Source organism: Stegodyphus dumicola, chromosome 3 (assembly GCF_044657685.1).
Source record: "Stegodyphus dumicola isolate Sdum_Otavi_A_Nest chromosome 3, ASM4465768v1".
NCBI lineage: Eukaryota > Metazoa > Arthropoda > Arachnida > Araneae > Eresidae > Stegodyphus > Stegodyphus dumicola.
Window position 1 is genome coordinate 143452993 of NC_140770.1, and position 16350 is coordinate 143469342.

Below are 16350 nucleotides of genomic sequence, written 5' to 3' on the forward strand. Positions count from 1 at the left end.
ATATGTCTTGCGATGAAGCATGTTCACCATAAGCTTCTGAAAGTAATTTGTATGATTCAGCAGCAGTTTTTTTCAAATGAAAACGAAAAGCTAATGCTGTCCACAAACGCTCTTCGTTTGGTATAACTTTCGACATATTGAATACAACACTATGCACACACTTTTCCAATTCAATCACTCGTACACGTCTGACACTTGTTGATGGCACAACAATGGCACAGTGTCAAATCTTTATAGCACGAACTGCATTGGTGCGCCATCTGTTGTCTGAAATCTGCATTTCATACTTGTACACCTGGTACTGCTAGCCTTTAATTTCTTTCTCGATGGCTGCTAGACAACACAGCTGAGTAGCAGCACAGCCTGAGAATACATGTAGCTCATAAAGGGTGATGTACTGCAAGCATTATTACTAAACAGAAGTGCAAGAACAGCAGATTTACTCAGACAACTACAAAGGTTGCCTGACATGTCATTCAAGAAATATGGAATAACACTTCTTCATCTGTTCACAGACAGGTGCTTCTCATTGAAAAAAAATATATATGTACGAGAGTTGGAACTTTAATAGTGGCAACACAGCTGAAAAAACGCTATGCAACAAAACCAAAGAATATCGCATATACCACACGTGAACTACATACCTACCTTACCTCTCAGCAAAAAGACTCGTCCTGCCTATGTCACGCGCATGCAAAGTGATGCGAAGAAAGGATCCTTGTATTAGCTCGCGGTCTAAAGTAAGTGTTGTCACCATGTTTTCAAAACAAGAACAACGATGTTGGATAAAAATTGAATGTGCCAGAGGTCGTACAGCATGACAGCGTCATCAAGGGCTTCAAGAGGCTTGCGGGGAATCTGCATTGCCTTACAGAACCGTAGCAAGATGGGTGAAAGCATTCAATGAAGGACGCCAAAATGTGGCAGACATGCTGCGGCCAGGTCATTCGAGTGTCAGCGATGCAGACGTGCAAGCTGTTGCCACACTAATGGACAGTGATCACCGCCAAACGATTCATCAGCTGGCCGGACAAACAGGATTAGCGCATACGACTCTGCTGCACATTCTGAAGGAACGCCTGTCCACGAGAAAAATTGCTTCACGATGGGTTCCACATTAATTGACGGAAATGCAGAAATGGCTACTATACGATGCTGCCCGAACCCACCTGGAGCGCTATGAGCGCGAAGGAGATGCTTTTTTACGCCGTATCATTACGCTGGATGAGACTTGGGCCTGATCGTACCAGCCAGAACTGAAACGCCAATCAAACGAATGGCGTCATCACAGGTCACCACGACGTTCGAAATTTCGTCAGAACCCCAGCAATGTGAAAGATATGGTGATTCTCGTGTATGACTGTGATGGTGTCATCCTAATGCATACCGTTCCCCCACAGCAAACCGTCACTGCGCAGTATTACTGCTCATTTTTAGAGCACAATCTCCGACAAGCTTTGAGAAAAAAACGGCCGCACTTTCTGCAGAACGCTCCTCTCATTTTGCATGACAATGCTCGGCCGCATGCAGCGCAAGCTGTGACTGATTTGTTCAAGCGATGGGGCTGGGAAGTGCTTTACCATCAACCATACTCCCCAGATCTAAGCCCTTGTGACTATGACTTAATTCCTAAGATGTAGGAACCACTTCGTAGCACTCGCTTCCAAACTGTTCCTGAGATTCTTGCGGCAGCAGACCGGTCCATTCAAACTATCAACAAAACAGGCACTGCTACAGGTATTCTGCGACTTCCACATCATTGGAAACGGGTTGTACACAATGCTGGCGACTATATTGAAGGACTGTAAAACATGGTGACATGAATCACTTTTGTATTCCTTGTAAATAAATAGTTGCCACTATTAAAGTTCCAACCCTCGTATATATATATTCAAAAAAAAAAAACTGAAGTACTTTTTTTCCCCTTCAATCTACTTAACAAATACACAATAAACTTCAATACTATTTTCAATATATTCTTTTAAGCTCTTAAAAGAAGGGTTTATTTGAAACAAGTTACAATGATTACTGAAAATTCTAGGGTGACGGGAGTCTAGAAAGAAAAATTTTAATATATATTTTCTACGTATGCACACTGAGATTAATGATTTGAGTACACAGTAGCCATATATTCACTACAATCGAGTTTACTACATCAAGAATTGAATGTCTATGTTCTTTTGCAAAATAAATATTTTTGCATATTGCTTATAATAAAAGGCAACTGCAATTTACAAGGTTAGACAGAAAAATAAAGCATTTTATGTGACAGTTATTTACATTGGCACATTCTTTATCTGATAAAATTTAATTACCTGCAAGAACTCCACCCAAATAGACTAACATGACTCGCCACCATTTATGAACCATCTCTAGGGGTACTCCCAAAAGCAACTGAATGAGCAGATTGAAAAAGATATGCACAGCACTAGAGAAGAAAAGATATAAATTTAAAAAAGCTGCTAAATAAACTAGTGCATACGCTTACGCTTTTATCTCTATGAAAAAAAAAAAAAAAACATTAGTGGAGGGGGGGATTTACAGATGGTATTTATACATTTTTAGAACAATTTTGGGGTTATTTAATTTACATTTTTCTAGAATGTAAGTCTGCTTCATGATTTCAATGACTTTCAATGTCAATTGGGCTTTTCATAATATTTCCAAGGGTACTGATCCATTCCTCTTCAACAACTTTCCAGAATGTGCCAATTGTGGTGGGTTTGCACTTAGAAAGAGCTCTGTTCAAAACACCGAAAACACAATAGCGAAAGGTTAAGGGAATTTGCTGGAATACATATTGAAAAGATATACTGTACAAAATCTAAATGATCAATTCAAAAGGCCGGAGTAATCTAAAATAAGGACCTCAAAACCACCCGACTTTTTAGTCCAAAGGGATTTGAATCCCAAAGGACTATTAGTTTCGTTTTGGCATTTTGCGTCAGACTCATAAATGTCGGTTCACTTTTCAAACTGTTGCCACAAAATGTTAGAGTCCTGCATTATATTTGAAGAAATTAAATAATGAAAAATCTGCATATATGTATGTATATTTCTCGTATTGTGTTAAAACAACGGTACATAGAGTCATCGAATTTTGAATAACGTAATCCTCCAACGAGTATCAGCATGTGGAAGACCAAATTTGAAATTTGTTTTATGATCGATTTTCTATTTTTTAAAACTTTGACGAATTTTTGATTAACAAACTCAAGGATTTCAAAGCGAGCAATGGCAACGTTATGCAGAAAAAACATTTTTATCTCCGGCGCGTGAGTTTTTGTATCGGTAATTCTAAAGATATGCTCATTTTAAAACTATTCCTGTTGAATTGAATTTTATGGTTTAAGTACGAAAAACATGATGTTTAACAAATAAAGATAACGCACAAAACGTTAAAAAAACGTTTAATTTACAAAAAACGTTTAATTTAATTTGGACGTAATTTAAAATCTGAAACATTTCAGATTTTTATATATATATATATATATATATATATATAAAACATGCAGAGAGTCCTGATTCTTAATTTCACTTTGGCACTAAGAAATATCATTGATTTTATATCTAACTAATATTTTATATGCCTGATGCCAACCTAGTGAATCATAATTTATTTTTGCTTTCATCACCGCATGACAACTTGAGATGTGACTCGTGCAGCAATGTCTAATTTTTTTTTTTTTTTTTTTTTTTTTTTTTTTTGTATTAATAAATGAATAACAAAGAGTATAGTCAGGGCTGTGGAGTCGGACAGATTTTGGGGTAAAGAGAGTCGGAGCTGGAGTCGCTAAAAACAGGTTGACTCCGACTCCAGTTTTTGTTGGACAGTTTGAATTTGAAATGAAATTAAAATGAATTGAAAAATTAATGACAAGCTGAGTTATTATTCTTATTTACGAACTGTATACATTAATAAATAGTTATTTTCTATTTTATTCACATATTAATAAATAAATATAAGGATGGATATCATATTTGCCATCAGCAATTAAACTGATTCATTTAGTTACAAATCTCACTGGTAAATTTAGGTAAGCAGCAATAGCAGTAAGAACTCCTAAAATTGATGCCATTCTTAGGAAGCGAGCAGGAAAAGGAGCAATTATTGATCAAGCAACACGATAAGAAAGTAAATATTTGATAATAAAGAGTATTTAGAATTAAGAACTTTTTTAGAAGTAGATAATCCTAATGTTTCACTAAGAGAAAGACTGTGGAATGTCTTGCAGAATTGGAAACTCTTCTTTCTACAATGTATATAGCCACAAAAAAGCTGCAATCTGAAGAATTAACAGGAGGTGAGAATGGAAGAATGGGATGTTTGTTCTTTCTGAAATGGAGGGTTTATTGCATAAGGAATCATTTCTTCAATATAGAAAAGAGAAAATAGTTTTCTAGAAATGAGATCTTGCTGGGTTCAATATATGTAGATCCGAAACCCCGAATTTTCTTGGATGACAAACAAATTAAAAAGGGAAAGAAAGTCATCTATGAACTTTCATTAAAAATGAAATTATTCTCAGAACAATTGAAGAGTTCGAATCAGGACAGTCAAACTGCAGACATTGCAATTGAGTCTCTATCATCCTTTTCTAGTGACGAATTAGATTTTAAGAAATATTTTTGGATTATATTAAAAAGGCTAAGGCAAAGAGAATGAAAATAAAGAACTAAGAGCTTTTAGATATAAAAATGAAAAAATAACAGGGGGACCGGAAAGTAATGTCATTTCTGCGCATGTCGACAACAGAAGTGGAAGCAAATCCATGTCAAACACTCTTAACCAACCTTAGTCAACCATCCAAGAACATTTAAAGCAGAATGGAAATTATAAGCAAAGCAGGTGTTTAAGTCCCCCATAATCTGTCCGAAAAGAACAAAGCCAACCTATCCATCACATGCAACGTATTGCTTTAATCCCTTCGAGCCAGGTAGCGCAAACGCGCACTTATCGCGGAGGCCGGCGGTGTCTTATGTGAGCGTCTGTCAGGGCCTGGTGCTTTTTCGCTACTAAGCCTAAATCCATGAAATTCCCGAAGTATCAACACATTGTTTAATAATGCTCTATAGAGTATTTAAACGGCTTATGCTTCATAGATATTTTTATACTGTATACTTTAATTACCTTATTACTTGTTTAAATGCATATTTTATACATTTTATTTTCATTACTCACCATTTTATGACTTTTAACATTATACATCTGAAAACTAAATATATTACTTAAAATTCTCTTTTCGTATGAAAAATTTGAAAACAGGGATCTACACGGAATTGTACACAGTCCTACGATACATTCCTTGCACTTGTAATAACTCATTTGCCGTTTTGGAGGATTTTTTCGAGAATGTGAACAAACAAAGCATCGTCGTCTCATTTTCTTGTGTCTCTTCTGAACAAAGTTTTGGAAAATGTCTTTCAGTTAATCTTTCAGAATCAATATCAGAATTTCAGAATCAATATCTGAAATATTTTGCATCATTTCTGCTATTTCATGCTCTGTTAAACATTTTCGACGCTTCGACATTGCAACGGTAAAAACAGAACGAATTCACGTCTAACAAGATCTAATTATTTTCTAAAAACTGAACTGCAAACTGAAATACCCAACACTTTAGCGCAAATAAAACTTCTCTACTTAAATAAACAACTACTACGTGCGAATAAAGTGCGATTTAAAGAGACGTCATAAATCACTCCATTCGGAAACATTTATTTCCCCTTTTGTTTATATAATCAAAAACACGTGCATGTGAGTCATGTTTCTCTCATTTCGAGTAGAAGGTTAATGTACATGTATCTGAAACCATGTGGACATACAGTGCCATCTTGTGGCAGAAATTATAGTTTGAAAAACGTGCCAGGACACTGGCACAAATACGTGACAGTTGGTAGTGAACGGGAAAATGCTCTGGCACACCTGCGTGTCGGCCAGGAAGTGAGTGTGTTTGTTGCTGGCACCTAGACGTGACAGCCGGCGCGAAGGGGCTAATGGCACCATACAGAACCGTTTTTTGATCGTTTGATTAGTGGAGGCAAAAAAATAAGTCCTACATGATAATCCAAAACTCAAAACGCAGTTTTAATAGGGGTTACAAAGGGTTTACATCCCGAAAAGGCATTTGAGGAGTATTCGCAGAATTGTTCATTTTGAATTGCTGAAACCTAGAAAAACTGTTAATGTAGACCTTTATTGTGAACAATTGGATGGAGTGAACCAATCTTTAATCTAAAAATATCAATTGTCAACAGCAAAGGCGTCATTCTGCAACAAGCAATGCAAGACTGCACTGTGCAAGACGAACACTGGAAAAAATTAATGAATTGGGGTGGGAGGTACTGCCATACTCACCCACCATACACGGCCGATATTGCAGCATTGGATTTCCATTTATTCGGATCCCTACAACATTTTCTTAGTGGCAAAAAATTTGAAAATTTGAATGATGTCCAAAATGTTCTCTCAAGATATTTTACTCAAAAACCAATTGATTTTTATTGGTCCGGGATTGAGAATCAGCACATTAGATGGCAAAAGGTTGTTGATAACGAGGGTGATTATATTATTGATTAAAAATAAAACTTGTTAAAAGTGTATTCGTTTAAATTTAATGTAAGAAAGCGACATTACTTTCCAGTCTCCCTAATACAAAAAAAGATTTCTACACGGCTTTTGGAGAACTAGAGAAATATGATTGCGCAAGACACCTCTTTTAGAAGTTATAAAAATCTATCCTGAAAAGCTAAAAGAAGTAGAACTAACAGTAACAGCTCTTCCTCCAACTCAAGTTAGTGTGAAAAGACTCTTCTCAGCTCTGAAGTTTATCAAATCGGATCTATGGGCCTCCAACAAAAAAGATCTTGCTGAAGCTATACTGTTTCTTAGAAATAACTAATGCCAATTTTTCTATTTCATAATAAATGCTAATTAATGTAAATAATTTGCTATGCCATCAATTTTTTCTGTAGCATCTACTACTTCTTTTATATTAAAAAAATAAGCTGTAACCCATGCCTTTTTGTTTACATATATATAAGATAAAAAAATCTGATGTGTACACCACGACTTCCTTGTACGGAATATTAAATTATACGCATTTTTCTTGCATTTCATTTAAACTTATTGGATTGAATTAAATCTACTTTGCCAACAGCACATAAACCACAATAGATTAAATGCATTCTTTAAAATTCACTCTAGTATTTGTTTACCATAGCGACACTCTGGCGCTAGATTCACTTAACAGTATTAATAATTATATAACAGTTAACTTATATAATAATTATGTAACGGAAACTAAGTTAACTGTTATATAATCCAATAATTATATAACAGTTATAATATATTTCATTCATATTATAACTCATAATGCACAAAATTTATATCATTTAAAGAATAGAATTATCTAATCGTTGCCACATGTTATATTCAAATACTATAATAAAGCTAGAATGATGTATAAAAGAAATTAAGCAAGCAAAACAAAAAAGAAACAGTTTTTCACAGACAATTGAGTATTTCTCATTTAATTAATTCAGTTCTCACTTCGCAAGAAGGCAAAAATACATAAAAACTCAAAATATCTATATTAAAAATTACGAAGTAAATTTTAAACACTTATTTCCTCGAAAAAATTCCAGAAAGAATTAAGCATGATTTAATTGGCAATAATAAATGTATGCGTTATCTTTATTGTTGCGAAGCTAAGTTTCTTTAGATTGGCAACAAATCCACTAGTCTCCTTTTTCAAATGTAAACATCAATGGCCGCCATTAAAAAAAGGCTTAGCGACACTTAGACAACTTTAAAATTGTTCATAATTCTAAAAATATTGCATACACATTTACTAAAGGCATAAAAACCTTAACCGGAAGATAAAAACAACATAATACAATCATTTTTAAAGCAAAAAATGTACAATTTACAAACATATAAGACTAAAGAAACTGAGATCACTGAGCCGGGTAACGGAGTGGATATATATATATTTATATACGTTTGGTGCGGCCAATTGCAACCAAAATACGAGGTGCACATCTACATGTTATAGCCGTCCTATATACAAAATTTCAACGTACTGAGGCTACTCGTTTTAAAGTTATGCGAGATACGTACGTACATACATTCGTACAGACGCCACGAAAAATTCTCTTCAGATTTAATTTTAAAGCAGTTTTATAATTTTTTTGAAGGAAAAGAGTATTTTATTCTGTCCTTACGTACAGATATCACGCAAAAACATTGTTAAATTGCATTCGATAGCGGTCAAAATGGATATTTTCGTTGAAATATGCTGTCTGAAACTTTTCGCGATTACAATACTTCCTTTTTACTTTGTACAAGGAAGTAAAAATATGTAAATCAAAATTATAATTTAAACTAACAGAAAAACTTAATTCTCCCTCTCAGTTTTAAAAATCGCAGTATTTCTAGATCATTCTATGGCCTGTACAGCTCTGATGACGTAATAATTGGGAACTGAAACAACCACTGTAAACCAAAACTTTTTCTCTTCGTGTGCTTCCATTTTGTATAACTACGCACTTCAGCTTCTGTCTGTGCTGTGCTTGGTCGTAATTTCACCATGCTGCCTCCTATTGCAATAATATCAAAAATGTAAATTTTCTTGAATAGGCACGAATAGGATGCCAAATGATTGTGGCCACATATGTCAATTGGAAATAAAAATGGAATTAAAATTGCCTCGACTGCCAAGTTTTCTTTACGAACTCAGCACAATAGCATACTATGCAATTCTTCCTGTTTAATATTGGATAATTACGCATCAACACTGCTGCGGCTTTTTCTTTTCTTGCTTTTATTATGTGAATTAATCGGTCAGGATAGTTTATTGCAGCCTGAGACCTCAACGGAAAATTAATTCAGCTCTTCAAATCATCGTTTTGTAATAAATCCACAATAATGTGAAAGAAGTGAATCATCAAATTTGCTTTTTCATTGTTTAAAAAATAACTTATCATCCTTCTGCTGTGCTGTTTTGCAAGTGCTTCAAACAAATAATCACACGATAAATCCATAAGTTGAATGTCTAGTGATAAGGAATATTGAATTTGCTTCGGCTATCCCTACGGTATTTAGGGTGGGGGGAAAGTGCTTTAAATCATCAGTAAATTACTGATTAGAAGATTCAGCATTACAATGTGTTCAAGGTCACTAAGCTGAGTTTGCTCTTTGCAAGTATGTGCAACAGAAAATTATTTGTCCTTCTGCTAGCACTTCGTCAATCGACAGCTTTGTGTGAACTTAAGACAAAATTATTTAATATACTGCAGATTCCATACTTTTCATTTCAATTGTGGTTAAAATTTCTGAAATTTGATTATGCTGTTTTCCGAAAATGTGAAATTCTTGTTCATTAATTTTTCTATTTTTTCATAAGTAAGTGTGAGTAAATTAAGTACCGGATTTGAAGCTATTTAAATTATTCATAGGGAAGGATATTAAGAAGGTATTGGATGTCTTGAATTTATGTTGAAAATTTTGAATTGTTGATGAGAATTTTTAAGTGAATGAAATAATTATGAAAAAATAGTAGAAAATATGATAAAACAAATAGTGTTTTCGAATAGTATTATAGAAATCATAAGTAGTATAGAATTATGTTAACTGACTAAAAAAATGTATGGATCGTAATATGTTTAGATAAACTTTGAAGGCTCCCACTTTTATTTTTTTTAATATAATGGAGTGTGCTTAGTTTTTTTTTTTTTTTTTATTTTTTTTTATTTAATAAATGGGGTGTTGTAATGCAGTTAGCATAGGCCAGTTACCTTATAAAATAAATGGAGGCCTTTCCAAGTAACTGCCCAAATAGATGGAAATGTGTACTAGGAGAAAGCTGTGAAGTCTTCCAGTTTGTACAAAATAAGTCAATTGGAAATTTTGATAATAATAGTACATTATTTCAAATGAAAATTTAATTACATTATAAAATTTTGGCGATTTTGTAATGTTAATGGACTTGTTTGAAATTTTTGTATTTGAAAAAGTTTTAAAAGCTTTCCCTAAATAGATATGATTATGAGATTTATTTCCTTAATTTTATATTTACAAAATTATATGGTTCATATTATTATTGTAGGGCAGAGTGGGATTTAATATATATCTTTAATTTTGCATATTTGTATATATTTTCCATTTCAATTAACTAGTTTGAAGATTTTTTTAGTTATAAACTTTGATAATTATACAATACTAGAGGCTAGTTACCTTTATTAAGTAATGGAGGTTTCTATGTGTAATTGTATTTAAGCATCCCATAGCCATCAGCAAGTTGCCACGCTAATTTGCACTGTAGAGGATTTGCCTATTTTTATCAAAGTTTATATTATTATCGTACTGATTTTTTTTACTTACTATGTATTAAGTTCTAAATTTCATTTTACCTTGCTTTACAATTATTAAGAAAATGTGAATTATTTTATAAATAATTAATTCAAATTTCATGAATCTGTAAAAGAAAATTTTTCTTTTATATTGGTAACATCAGTTTTTATGAAAGACTTTCAAGCTAAGGACTGCATAATATTATGATTAATGATATCCAAGGAAAGATTTTACAGAACTGTGAACTTTTCCAGTATTTCTTGAAAAACTTAGGACATTCCTTACAGTGTTTTTACAGTTGAAGACTTTAAATTTCAATAGATTTTTCAACTTGAATTTATAGTTAAAATTATACCTGCAAGATTTTATTTTAAAAAAATATTTATAAAAAATTTTATGATCCCACTACTGCATTTCCCTTGTTTCGCTAATTCTGTAATGCTTTTTTCTAAAAAGGCTTTTCTGTCGCCAAGCCTTTTTCTCTTTGAAGGGGGGTTTCGCAATAACTTCTCTGGATTGCTTCATTTCTAGATCAATCTATAGCCTGCGCAGCTCTAATGACGTAATAATTGGGAACTGAAACGATCATTGTAAACCAAAACTTTTTCTCTTTGTATGCTTCCATTTTGTATAACTACGCACTTCAGCTTCTGTCTGTGCTGTGCTTGGTCGTAATTTCACTATGCTGCCTCCTATTGCAATAATATCAAAAATGTAAATTTTCTTGAATAGGCACGAATAGGATGCCAAATGATTAGAAATAAAAATGGAATTAAAATCACCTCAACTGCCAAGTTTTCTTTATGAACTCAGCACAATAGCTTACTATGCAATTCTTCCTGTTCAATATAGGATCAACACTGCTGGGGCTTTCTCTTTTCTTGCTTTTATTATGTCATATATATATATATGAGGAAGTCAAAGTCGAATTGGAGTCGGAGTCATTAAAATTCCAGGAGTCGGAGTCGGTCATTTTCCCTACTGATCCCACAGGCCTGAGTATGGAAACCTTTTATGTTGATATTATGCTTGGCGTTTATGTTAAATGTGCTACGAAATGCTGGTGAAGAAAAATTTAGCATAAATTTCTTTTGATATGCTAAAAGTAGATTTTGTTAATAATACTTACATGCCAATTGAAAATTAAAGTTTGAATTCTCCATTATATCGTAAAGAATTTCTAACTCTGGAGTTACAACAGTATCCACAAAGTGAAAGCATGTTTTGATGGCCATACCATAAAAAGTGGAATTGCTGCAAAAACTGGATAAAAGTATATCTGTCTCAAAATCATGTGAGGAGTATAGCATTTGAAAGTCAACTGCATATGACATAAGAAAACAGAAAAAGGAACATTTTGAATTTTTTGTGGATTCTGACACCCTACTCGCAATGAATAACAGAAAATTATTCATTATGCTAAAAGTGACGATCATGACAAAGTGATGACTGAATGGGTCAGACAGTGTTGCAATGAGGGTGTGCCATTGATGGGTCCAATGCTACTGACTCAAGCCAAAATATTTCATGAAGAAATGAACTTCAAAACTGAGTACAAATATTCGACAAGTTGATTAATCAAATTTAAAAATCATGTTAAAAAGCAATTAAAAATTTCGGGTGAAAAACTTCAGCTGATACTAAAGCTGTTGAACTATTTGCAAAGAATTCATTGAACTCACTACTAGTGAAAAGTGGGTCCACCAGCGGCCGAGCGGTAAAGTCGCTGAACACTGGTAGTTTGGTCCGAGGTTAGAATCCCACGAACGGGCTGGCTGCCTGGGTTTTTCGTGGTTTTCCCTATGTGTAACGTGTATACGAGCCAGTTTCCCTTAGAAAGTCCTCCATGAAGGCATCCCTTACCTTAGGCAGATAGCCCTAGTGTGCTTTGCCATAATTAAATACACAACAACACCTACTAGTGAAAACTTATCTCCAGAACAAATTTACACCACTTATAAAACTGGTCTTTTCTGGCAAGATGTACTGTGAAATACCTTGGCTTCATCTACAGAAAAGGCTCTAAATAGTGTCAAAGATTCCAAAATGAGACTAACAATTTTAGAATGCACAAATGCTGGAGAAATGCATGCCCAAGTGTGAACTTTTCATAATCGGAAAAAATACATGACCTCAAGCATTTAAAGGAGTAAAGATTTTCCCCATTACATATCATAAAAATAAAAGAGCATGGATGACAGAAGAATTAATGAATTATTCGTTTGAAAATTGTTTCTTACTTGAGTCTCAGCAACATTTGAATTCATTTGGTTTACCTGATAACAAAAAAATTGTCCTAATAGTAGACAATTGTTCAGCTCATACTTCACTTAAAGTTTTAGTGAAAAATAATGTATCTATTTGATTCTTTCCTCCAAACTGTATATCCATCATTCAGCCTATCAATATCGGAATAGCGTGCCTGCTGAAATGCAAATATAAAGTAGCAATTTAAAAATCCATGTTAAATTTCTTGAACAATTGCAAGATTATTCAAGAATTTTTTTTTAATATTTTAACATAAAATCTACTGTGTGGAGCACTTTTAGATCATGAGATGATGTGTCTCCAGATACTTTGAAAAATGTTTGGCTTAATTTATAGCCAACTATTATATTTCATGGTGAGGATTATGAAGATGATAGCCATGAATTTGAAGGTTTTGGGATATAACAAACCAAAAGTGAAATTTTCCAGTTTTTTGATTTTGTAGAGAAATGTGGAGAAGCAGTAATAAATTAAGATCATATAACAGAAGTTTTTCATTGTGATAACAATACCTCAATCATGATCAGTTAATGGACAGCGAAATCTATACTATGGTTCCTAGATCCAGAAAATACCACTATTGATATTGAAGAAAGTGACAGAATAGAGAGGTTACTGACACGACAGAGAGGTTACTGAAAATGAAAAAATTTCGCCTGACAAGTTAGTTGGAATTCTCGGCACAGCAATTACAGCACTTGAACAATAGAACTTAGTAACTGAATAAGAAATTACGTCTGTCTATAGGATTAAAGAGAAAGTAATAGCACAAAAATGAAACAACTTATATTGAAGGTGTTTAATAAAATAAATAAATATTAAGCAGTGTGTGTGTGTGTGTGTGTGTGTGTGTGTGTGTAAATTTTGATACTCTTTAGATCATAAATGCTTCATTATTTCATAAATCACGATTTTATATTTTTAATTGTATAATTTCTACATGCCATCTTACTAGATTTAAACTGATGATCTAATATCCGGTATCGGGGAAGTCCCGATGAATCCAGATCTCAGACTGTATATGCAATACTTCTATCAGTCTTCATTTTTCAAGAAATGCAGTGGTACGTTTCAAAGTAGGGCTTGTTGCTCTGTCTTGATAAAGTTTCATTTTGAATATCATCGGGATAAAGAAAGGAATATCTTCTATAAATATCAGACGTAAAACTTTCTCTCGATAGTACGCTGAGCTGAATTTAACATTTTTTCACACTCTTCTTCTGTAAGAGAATACTACAATAATTATAAACCTCTTATTGAACTTTCTTCGTATTGATGGAACAGGTTTGTACACTTTATTTCTCTTTATACGAGGGCCATCCAGGAAGTAGATTACGTTTCCGTCTGTGTCCGCTAGGGGCGGGGCTAGCGCGGCCATCTTGGGGTCAGAGCGTTGCGCAGCTCAGTCTGCATCTAGCCGTGCTAGTGAGAGGTTCGTGCTGTGCTCCGTTCAGATACTGTGACGGTTTGAAATGTCTGCGTTAATTGAAAATCCCGCGAGCTGCGAGGTGCGCTCAGTAATAAGGTTTCTGACTGCAAAAAACTGTAAACCGATAGAAATCTATCGGCAGCTTCGTGAAGTGTATGGGGACAACATTATCACTGAAGGTGGAGTGCGTCAGTGGGTCATAAGATTTCAAAATGGCCGAACCAATGTTCACGACGAAGATCGAAGTGGGAGACCCAGCATAGTGACCGTCGAACTTCTCGAAAAAGTCGATGCTAAAGTCCGTGAAAATCGAAATTTCACAATAACGGCGAAAAGCTTGGTTACCACAAGTTTTGTGCAAGATGGATTCCAAAAATCTTGACAGAGGACCACAAAAATCAGCGAATGGCTGCAGCGTTGAACTTTTTGGACGCTTACCATAAGGATGGTGACTCTTTACTCGATCGCATCGTTACTGGTGACGAAACATGGGTGAAACATGTGAACTGTGAAACGAAATTGCAATCAATGCAGTGGGGGCACACAAGTTCTTCCCAAAAACCCAAGAAATGCATGCAAACAATGTCGGCAAGGAAGATGATGGCGACTGTTTTTTGGGACAGAAAAGGTGTAATTTTGGTGGACTTCCTGGAAAGAGGCACTACAATAAACTCTCAAAGGTATTGCCAAACTCTCCAAAAACTCAGAAGAGCAATTCAAAACAAGCGCAGAGGAATGTTGAGCTCTAAGATCTTGTTGATTCACGACAACGCCCGGCCCCACACGGCAAATGTCACTCGTAAAGTTCTTGAATCTTTTAAGTGGGAGTTGTTTCCTCATCCGCCGTACAGTCCCGACCTGGCACCGAGCGACTTCCACCTATTCCCAGCAATGAAGAAGTGGCTGGCTATGCAGCGTTTTGATGATGACGCACAGCTGCAAGAAGAGGTAACGAAGTGGTTGAAGGCGCAGGCGGCCGAATTTTTCGACGAAGGAATTTCCAAGCTCGTACATCGCTACGATAAATGCCTTAATTTGTATGGTGACTATGTAGAAAAGTAGTATTTGAGTGTGGCTTTCATCTGTATATAATAAAATTTGTTTCCTATACTTTGTTTATTTTTTTATTCCAAAACGTAATCTACTTTCTGGATAGCCCTCGTATTTCACAGTAAATGGATCTTTTTTTATTGCAGTCATTTAGGTAATCCTCCAGTTCATCAAGGGTTTTTCAGCCATCCATCAAGGTCATTTTCATTTATCTCCTGCTAAATAGTTTTCATACAGGATTTTATGAATTATTATGTGTTGACCAACATGCTCACAAATTAATTTTTAACATTTTTAAGTTATAAATTTTGGTTTATTCTTTGTTTTGATGTTAACAAAAATCCAACATTTCGATGTTCTATTCTGTTCTGTCAACAAATTGTTTCTATACGACACACAATTTTATTCTTGCATGACCAGCATTCTTACTTTTTAAGTAATAAAAGAAAAATACACCAAAAATGCTAGTTTTGATTTTCTATACTTGATAAGATACAAAAAAAAATTGCACTACAAATAAACTTTGAAATATTGATTTCAAAATATATAACAATAATGCATTTTAGAATGAGGTTCGGTTAAAAATACAACTTATCCCTCAGGTGTTTAAAAAGCGAAATTATTTTCCAAACAATTGAATACAAGCTTAGAACATATTTTGTAATGAAGCATCAAATAAAAGAAGCAGATTTATGCAACAAAACTGATGACAAAAAAAAAAAAAAAAAAAAAATTACATAACTAGGCAACATGAAAATTTACTATCAAATATCTTTGAAAGAATATGTTCTGATGCAGAGAAATGCACGACTATGTGAAAACATCTCAACCAGCTATAATGAAAGCAATTCTTCTTTATACCATAATATTCATTAATCTAGACTTCGAAAAAAAAAAACTTTCAAGTATTAATATGCATATCGTAGAAGCAATAGACATTGCCTCCAAGCTATTATCATTAACAGACATTATCACCAAGAGAGAGATTTAGTAATCTTTTTGTCAAGTCTATATCTCGGATAAAGTATTCAATCCAATATATAGATTTGGTTGATCCAAGATCTAGACAAGATAATAACTTTAAAAAAAAAAGATTAGAGAATACACCTTCATGAGATTGTTGCAACCAAGAAGATTGGGAGGAGGGACTCAATGAAATATGGAATTTTATTTATGCATACCAAGTATGAATCCAAGGAAATAACTTTTAAAAATTGCCTGGACAACTATCTCATAGAAGTTTACAGGG

At 34.0% G+C, this 16350-nt stretch overlaps 1 protein-coding gene across 1 annotated transcript in view; it reads right to left on the reverse strand.

The window, feature by feature from the left end:
- LOC118202786 (rhomboid-related protein 2-like) overlaps positions 1 to 16350 on the reverse strand; it is a 71489-nt gene that overhangs the window by 16965 nt on the left and 38174 nt on the right. Inside the window, exon 7 of the mRNA XM_035374979.2 lies at positions 2316 to 2428. Within this exon, the coding sequence (XP_035230870.2) occupies positions 2316 to 2428 (113 nt within the window). The remainder of the gene's footprint in view (positions 1 to 2315; positions 2429 to 16350) is intronic.